The following is a 9,157-nucleotide window of genomic DNA, read 5'->3' on the forward strand; positions in this document are numbered from 1 at the left end:
GAATTAAAGCTATGGAGATAGACACATTTTTCTGTGACAGTTAGCTGAGAGAACCTTCATGTCCCCTTGAAGACAAAGTAATTACCAAAAATGTGTGTTCAGAGATGGCAAGATACTTATTTTTATCTGGAATTCAAAAATCTGGAACACCCTTTAAAACCTGCATACCTATTTCAGAAAGGACTTTGTATAGACAGTCCCACTTGAGTATGTGCTATGCAGTCTTTGTGATTTATAAAGAAAACTGATGTTAGAGTGCTGGTCTGGAGAGCTGATTACTTCTTCACAGATTTCCTGTGTGAATCATCAGATCGTTTCGATTACACACAAATCTGATTCTGGGTATCACTGAGTGCAGACTGTAGAGGCAGAATCCGTTCCTGAGTTAATGGCAAAATCTTTCATGCAAGGCAAAGGATGTGTCACAGAAGGAAGAATGGGATTAATCAGAGCCAGTACACTAGCCAGAAAGGTGCTTGAGTCAGCCTGTGGATGATGTAGTCAGCCCCTTCCTTCTCCAAGAGCTAGGGTCTCAGATTAATTTCCATCCAAAGTCAGAAGGAGGCTTATTCCTTTCACATAAAGAATGGAACGGAAGGAGCACAACTGTAGCTGGAGCACTCTGCATGTGTTGGAGGCTTTTGTTCTGTACCCTCAGTCTGAAATATTTCAGTCTTATGGCCTCTACTTTCCAGGAGTGCATGACAGCCATGAGGCTATGGATGCTATGGTTTGAAACGATCAGTTTAGCATGTTGAAGCATGAAGAATAGGCTTAGGGGCACAAGATTCAGAAGACAAAAAAGTTAGGTAGTGGGACAGTACCGTATTTTTTTATTCTAGTGGCCAGTCACTGAGTGGCATGATCACTTTGATCACATCTCTGAGAATCTCCTGTATGATTTATCAAATAAAAGTTTCTGTGAAAAACCTGGCAAGGCCCAGATCTTCCTCTCCCTGATGGATGTCATATACGAAGCTGCATGCGAATTCATTTTGGTAGGGCAGTAAACCTTCAGCAAGAAATGTGAAGCCTGTTCCATCCTAACCAGTACCCTAGAAGTTAGCATACTGTCCTGGTTTCCCTGGGACTGAATCACAGGCCAGCCATGGTCTGCAGGACATTAGCAGCTTAGAGTCAGCCAGGGCAGCTGACCCGAGCTGGCTCACAGGTATATCCCAGACCATAAACGTCATGCTCTGTATAAAGCGGGGAGTCTGCTGAGGAAAGGGGAGCTTCCTGCTTGTGCTTCTGCTCTTGCTTGGGCTTCCCCTGAATCCTGAACCTCTTTCTTTTCCTGAGGACTGCTTTCCCATTCATTGTGATCACTGTACATTTGCTGGGCTGAGTATCACTTTGTGTACTTTATATTGGCATCGGTATTAGTTTGCTGTTGCATTAAATCTGTTCTCGTTTCAACCTGTGGGTCTCCTCTCCTTTTCCTGATTCTCCCTTCTTGGCTGGGGAACGATCAGATAGATAGAGCAAATGCTGTAGTGTAGCCTCGGATACGGGCTAAACATAGACAAATGGAAATCTGAAATATGAATCTTGTTAAACCAATCTAGAGCTGTAGATACAAAAATATTATAGAAAGAGAAGGAAAAGAGCAGTTCTTTCTGCTCTAGCAATTTTGTTGTTGTTGTTTAAAGAATGAGTGTAAAATTAATGTACTGTGACCAAATTTGCCAGTTAGAGTGTCTCAAGTGAAGAATGCTTTTTAAGAGCTCTTGACTGTCTTTCGCGAGAAAGATAGTGCATTGTCCAGCTCTGCTGAGACAGAAACTGAGCTAATCATATGCACAAGCAAGACTTTAGGTGGCGGGACACATTGCTAGCAGCAACCTACGATGGCTAAGGACTCAAGCATTGCAACAGGCTGCCCAGGGAGGTGATGGAGTCCCCATCCCTGGAAGCATTTAAAAGACATGCAGATGTCGTGCTGAGGGACGTGGTTTAGGGACCCTGGCAGTGCAGGGTGGATGTTTGGACTCGATCTTAAAGGTGTCTTCTAACCAAAATGATTCTGTGACTTTGCGTGCTATGAAGCTAGATGTGTATGCTGAATATTGTCCTTCCTGATCTCAGGTACCTGATTTGTGGATCTCAATCTCTCGCTCTAAATTTTCTACCTGTGAAGGGAGCATGAGATTGTTCTAAGGCTGTTTTAAGATCATGAAATACTCACATCCAGTGGTGTTATAGACTGCAGACAGATTCCTGAAGCCCTTCATCTCACTGAAAAGAATCACTTTCAGTGCAGGATTAATAGTTTAATTGGAATGTCAGTGCATATCCATATCCTCTAAATAGAACTGGCTGAAGAAGGATGACCTTATTTGAAATATTACTAAAATGGGGGGGTGGGGGGAAGGGCAGAAGAAGAAACTAAATTAAAATCTAGGGGAAAAGAAAGAAATTTGTGTGCAAGTTAAAACTGATCAAGAGAGCTTATTGTGCCAAAATGCTTTGCATAAACATGTATTCTGGTCATTACCATGGTAACTGCATGATGTGGAACTTAAGTTACCTCTAAGGTACTTAAATTTATTGAAGAAGCACGTACAGACAGCATCTTCTTACAGCAGAAGAGCATAATCTTCTATTCAGTAGGCTGGTGCTTATTCCCAAAGATAAGAGTTCTAATAACACAGAACATGGAAAAAAATAGGTTCAAGGAAATGCACAAACTGTCGCCATATAACTGTGGATATTAAGTAGATTTAGGTGCAATGCTGTCTTCAATGCATATGTCCCGACAGCCCTTTCTGTACCACTTTGCCTGTCAGTGGAAAACTTTGTTATGAACACAATCATAACCCTTTGTTCTGCGTGGAAAACTTGACCCTTCCCAACAATTTTGTGTGAAATACGTATTTCACATAAAATTTCTATGTATAGTGAAAATATATTTAAGTGACCACTTAGGTGTTTAATTTGTATCTGTTTATTGGCCTGTTAAGCTTTACAGAGGCACAAATCCAGTAACCAGATGTCCACAGGTAAATTTGACCCTGGGCCATTAGTATATAAACCTAAGGTTCATGCTTGCTAACAGAGTGAAAGTTTACTGAACAAAACTATCTTTGTCCTGTTCCCCTTTCTGTGGAGCCTTGTCTTCCCTTTCCATGTCATGAGCTGATATCTCATGTATTTCTGGCATAGGGCTCAGATGTCTTCCTAGCTTAAGAGAGCTAGAAAGATGTGGTCCCCATGAAGGGGACAAAAGAGCAGCCGCAGCCCATAAGTGCAACAGTGAGGAAAATGCATCTCCATGGCATGACTGATGTCAGTGTGGAGATGTTGGAAAGGAAGAGGCAAAGAGCAAAGCTCACCACTTTGAAACTGAATTTTAAAGACAAGGTGTGACACCATTTCTTTACTAATTGTTATTAATGGATGAATAAGAGCTAAAATTCTAGTCCAGAAAGCGTATTTTGTGATGGAAACTGAGAAACAAAATCATCACTTTCCTTTGGAATTTAGTATAACAGCTCAGCATACCCTTCCAAATTCCACATTTTTGTTGTGTCATATGTGTTTTATCTCAGATTGTCACCATCATCCTTCAAATCTGTCAATCATGAGGAGATCATGTATCACTGGGATATATCCTCTCTTCCTTTAAGCAAGAAATGCAAATGGATTTTTTTGAGAGAGTGAGAGCAAGAGAAAGAGGCATGTTTTTAAAGTGTTAGCACAGAAGATGATAACGTTTCTGTCTCTGGTCTATGTTTGTTCAACTTGTCCATATATTGGAACTAAGTTGCTGAAATATGAGCACACTGCAAAGAAAAGTAATGTGACTGAGGCGTGGCATAGCAATGATGTTTTCAGTTCAGCTGCCTCCTTGAAAGTTCGGTAAAATTGTTTCATTGTACTGTTTTTAGGAATCTCATTCACTTAAGTGGCTGATCATTTCTGTTCATATGGCCATATATGTTGTCGAAATTTCGTATGTAGGTGCCTTCTCACATTGACTTCATTGCTGCTGTTCACATTCTTGTGGTCTCTTCAGCAAACTTGTGTAGAATAATTACAGAATATATAATAGCAGTGTTATGCTGAAGTGAGGAAGAGGTTATGAACCAAACCTCTAGAATTTTTGAGTTCTTTCTCATGGTTCCCAATGCCTTTTCCTCTCCCTTTCTCCTCTCTCTCTTTTCCCTCCTGCGTTACTCCTTCACTACTCCTGCAGCTGATAGTCAGATCCCCTGCGTTCCTAGAGAAATGCTGCTAGCTGCCTATGAACCAAGTCCAGACAGCACTAGCCACGGAACTGGCAGTGTCTGCCAGCTGATGGTACAAAGTTGTCTCGTTCTCTTATTTTTGCTTCTTTTACCTCAAGCGACAACAGCTATGAAGGCTTTACACTCCTTTGGCTAACGTATCAGACAAGTCCCAAAGAAAATTGCATATAGGTTTTTGTTGATGATATTTGCTGACATCTTCAAGTTTTGTGCTATGTTACTAAATATTAAAAAATATTAATGGAATATTTTTCTTTATCCATCAATTATTTTGTTTAAATTGACCAAAAATGAACACTGGTTCAAATAAATCATTATAATAGATTTGTGTTCGCTTTATTCAGCAATTCTCTCTATTCCTTAAACATTTATGTGCTTTCCAATTATAGCAATATTTTACTTGTCACTGCAAAATGTCAGATTATTGCTTCAAAGGTAACCTCATTTTATATATAATCAGATGGAGAGTTAGCTGATGTAATAAAGCATTGGAGATTGGATAAAATTCCAATTACTGTTTCCATAGTAATGAATAACAATTACTAATATAACAAAGATGTTAATTTGCTGGAGGTGTCGGTACTTTATTTTACTTTCGATGATAAACACACCAGTTTCTCGGAGACAAAATGATAATGATGCTATTCAGAGTTTGTATTTCCTTTTAAGGGAGGATGCCAAGACCTGTCATTTAATTTTAAAAGTTGTATGGCCAAATTTATAAGTTCTTAAAGTATGTCTGAAAATAATCTGGTTTTAGGCAAATAGCACTGATCCCATTACAAGAAGTCAACATGGCTATATGCAGGTGAGAGAGAAATACAGCAGGATATGCCTGAAAAATGAAAGGAAATAGCTTAATAGCACTCCAAAACGCTCACCTCATTAATTTTTAAATTTCATTGTCATAATAAGCTACCAAAGCTTGCAACACAAAGTAAGCTTTGCATCACTTAAAATCCAGGTGTAAAAAGTTGTCACTAATCAGGTTCTTAGAAATCAAATGTCTTTACAGTCTTGGTTTTGTAACATACCGTCTGACATCACAGATACTATCTGTGACAGATTAAATAAGAGATTCCATCTGCTTTTTAAAAGTGTTTTCTCTGATTTGAGAGAAAAAAAACTGAGGCCCTTACAACTTCAGCTAAAAAAAATCTGTTTGCTTGTACACTTATGCAGTAACATTCTTCTAAAACTCGTTTTACTGATCCTTTTGCTGACTTGTTTAACTGCCTATTCTTTTTTTTAGGTTGGCATAGTACTACATTATTCTACTCTCTCTACTATGCTATGGATTGGAGTAACTGCCAGGAATATTTATAAGCAAGTCACAAAAAAACCTCAGCCGTGCCAAAACAGTGACCAGCCTTCTTACCCAAAGCAACCACTACTCAGGTATGGAATATTAACTGTACTTTTTGCTGCTGTTGTTAATATATTCCTAAAACGTACAAATTTCAAACAAACTCTCACTTTTATTTCTGCATTCTTTACTTTTTACAGACTCTAGATAGAATCCATAAAGAATTGAGCCAGATGTATATAAAAATCTGCATACTAGCATATTGTATGCTAATAGTTAACTACCCAGGGGATGGAAATATGCAGAACTGTTATTGGCTAGGTTCAGATCTGAACAGGAACAATTCAAATATTTCTGTTGGTTTCATACAGAGGAAAAAAACTTGGCTTGCTTCTGGGTTAGGCATTATTTAATCACTAGAAACTACGCTATAATGGCTCTCCCTTTACCCTTATCTATTCTGCTGTAAATCTTGCTCACACTTGTATTGATTACCTAGTAACCTGATGGCAACTTTCCTCATTCTACATCAGAGATCTAATGCTATTACAGGAGCGACTGAAAGTCTGGATTCCCTATCAGCTTTCTAGATGGAGCAGACAAACGTGTCTCTGATGGCATGGCAGGTGTAATGCAGTTAAGAATTTTAACCAGATGCCTATGAGATGCTGACACTTCATGCCAAAAAGAGTCAGTCTGCATAGAAAAAAAAAATTACCAGAAACTAGGATTTCCAACCAAAGACGAGAGCTTATTTTATGTTAGTAGCTTATTTTATCTTGAACACACAATATTTGTTAGGTAGCATTTAAAGATTGCAGCTGTGTGAGGTTATCACAACTTCTTAAGAGTCTACAGGAAGATGAATTGTGTTTTGTTGTCTGGTTCTGCTGAGTGAATTCTTTATTAGCATGATTAGTTTTCTGCTTTTTAAAACATTTTCTTTCTAGAGATAAAATTGGTTGAAGTTAACATGAATTTTTTATAATGAAGAGCCATATTGAACATTAGCTTTGTTAGGTGTAAGCAAGCAGATACACTTTCACTGAGAGTGCCTGACTTTGCTAACTCGTGATTTACTACACCACTCTTCACAGATGAGAATTCCACCCTTTCAGTTACTACCTCACAGCAAAATGAATAATTGCCAATTTTCAAATGCTGCAGCGTGCCTGTTAAGATAGAAAATTGTTGCAGGTTACATAGACTCAGCATAGTGTCTTCAAATCTTTTTTTAGTTGGAAAACAATAGAAAATCAGATTACGGAAAAGATTACTTGAATTAGAATTTTTGTTGTACCAGTCATGTTGAGGTTCTCAGTCAGTGGAAATGAATGGTGAATATTTTAAGTTTAGCAACAGAAATTATAAGCCTCCTTTTAGCTATGAGAGAACATGAGTTTAATTGTTTAATAGCTAAGTAAAATAATTCTAAATTATTTTTCTCAGTCAGGGCACTGTATGTCCTAGAGATACAAGCACTGAAATGTCTTACATGATTTCATAATAGTTACTACCAGATTTAAAGTAATAAGGATCAATTTCATTTCAGGTACAAAACAGGCATAGTATGTGAAAAAATGAGCAAGAAAATGCCAACCTTCTAATGAGTAATTGTGTTTCTTTTAGAATAATAGTAATCATTTCTATGAGCATTTTAACTCCTGGTTTTAATAAAATTAAAATCAGAATTATTCTGTATATGTCCATAAAATCAATTTAAGATTCTTATATTTCAGTCATTTATAAGAAGTGTTTTAACTCGACTGTGTTCTTGTATCTGTAAGCTGATGCCAGCCTTCATACATATTGTTCCTCTGGCACATAAGAGATTTCACCACACTTTGTTTGGGTCTGGCCTTGGGTGAGGGAGTGTTAATTTTTGGCTTCATTTGACATCAGTAGATAGCTAAAAGATATAAATGATATAAAGTTTGTTCAAATGGAGATTAAGTTTTTCTTTTTATATGTCAGGACCATAAGTGCTAGGAAGCACAGAATATGGTCCGCAAGACACTTTTAAACAAGAGGTAGTTTGTCAGTGATCCCTGTCTATAGACCTAGCTTGAACACAAATATATCTGTTTGGCAAGAGCTGTGCACTTTGCTGTTCTCTTTCAGTCTTTCCTGGTAATGATGTAAATGATAGACTGGGTTTCCCCATGAGGTTTTTTGTGTTCCTTGTATATGCACTTGCTGTATGAGACATAAGGATATCTTTTGTGAGTCACTAAGTGGAGACTACTGCCAAAAATCAATATGTAAATCTATGGAATTTACCAAGAAATTATAAAAATTCTTTCACTACATTTTTTTCAAGGAGCACGATCCACTCTAAAGGGTAGCTGAAGTAGTGAAAAAAGAAATTATCAAAATATCTAAATGGAGACCTTATCTGTTAGGAAAGGACAACTGCTTGTAACAGTTGAGTCAGTTTCTCTGCTATTTGCATATTCATTTGCAGAAGTAAGACAAATAAGGTATGCATGATCTTTTCCTCCTAGACTTCCTGGAGCTTTGGCAAGATGTATCCTATTATGTGAAATTGTGGTTCTTTATTAGTTTTCTCTGTTCTAGGTACAGTGATCAAATCTGACATCTTTTTGCAGTGTAATTTTACTGAAACTTGTTCTTCATGGCAGTATGATTTTGAATATTGCCTCTTTTTATAGATTAATCCTATATTATATGATACATTGTATATTTTATATGTTATACAGTGCGTATATTTTGTTATATATATATTATTTGTCAATTATAGAGTTAAAACTCCTGGGGCCTATCACTTTGACTGGAACCAACTATAAGGATCCTGGCATTTTTCACTAAATGTGTCTGGATGCTAATGAGGCGGATCAAATTAATGCATCATTGAATTTGCGTATTGAAATGCTGAACCCTAGCACTTCAACAGATAATGAAATTACTTTCTGTAAAATATACTCTCTGGTATTCTTAATAGAAATAAATAATTCTATCTGTTCATCCTCTGTGGACATTTGTTAAACCTGGCAGAGTTTGGCTTCTGACTCATCTGAAGTCAGACATTGCCAGCAAAGCGGCATACAAGATTCAGCTATTACTTGCAGTGTGCAAAACGTACGATCATCCCAAGCTGAGGCACAGGTAGCATTAGTTTTTATACCTTATATGTGCGTGCATTTTTCATGTGGTGCTCTGTGCACCTACAGATTAAACAGGAACACAGACCAAGCAGAAAATATTTCTGAAATATATTCTGTTAAAATAATTCCTTTCCAGAAGGAAAAAAAAAATTAGACTACTATAATTTTTAATGAGATGACTACTGAGCACAATTGCACTATAAACATTTAAAATAAGAAGTAAATCAGCTGCAAGCTGGGCCAGAGATTGGTGTTAAAGAGACAGTTAATGAAGTTAACTTTTATCTCAGGGTTAGGTACAAAGATGTGTCCTAATTTCCTCCAACCTCTTAATGAGCATCTTGCAAGGTAACTAATATAGCCAACTTCAGATTACAGAGAGTCCAATATCCTAGATCTGTCATGAAAAAACATCAATGTGCATAAATAAGGTTGCAGAATCAACTGCAAAGTGAATAACAGGTGATGTCACTGTC

The 9,157-nt window shown here is 37.3% G+C and overlaps 1 protein-coding gene across 1 annotated transcript in view; it reads left to right on the top strand.

The window, feature by feature from the left end:
- The window catches only part of GPR123 (G protein-coupled receptor 123), a 63,233-nt gene that overhangs the window by 26,012 nt on the left and 28,064 nt on the right, over nucleotides 1-9,157 (top strand). Inside the window, exon 7 of the mRNA XM_010140595.1 lies at nucleotides 5,503-5,648. Coding sequence (XP_010138897.1) covers nucleotides 5,503-5,648 — 146 coding nt within the window. The remainder of the gene's footprint in view (nucleotides 1-5,502; nucleotides 5,649-9,157) is intronic.

The sequence above is a fragment of the Buceros rhinoceros genome, unplaced genomic scaffold (genome assembly GCF_000710305.1).
Source record: "Buceros rhinoceros silvestris isolate BGI_N320 unplaced genomic scaffold, ASM71030v1 scaffold8617, whole genome shotgun sequence".
NCBI classification, from domain to species: domain Eukaryota; kingdom Metazoa; phylum Chordata; class Aves; order Bucerotiformes; family Bucerotidae; genus Buceros; species Buceros rhinoceros.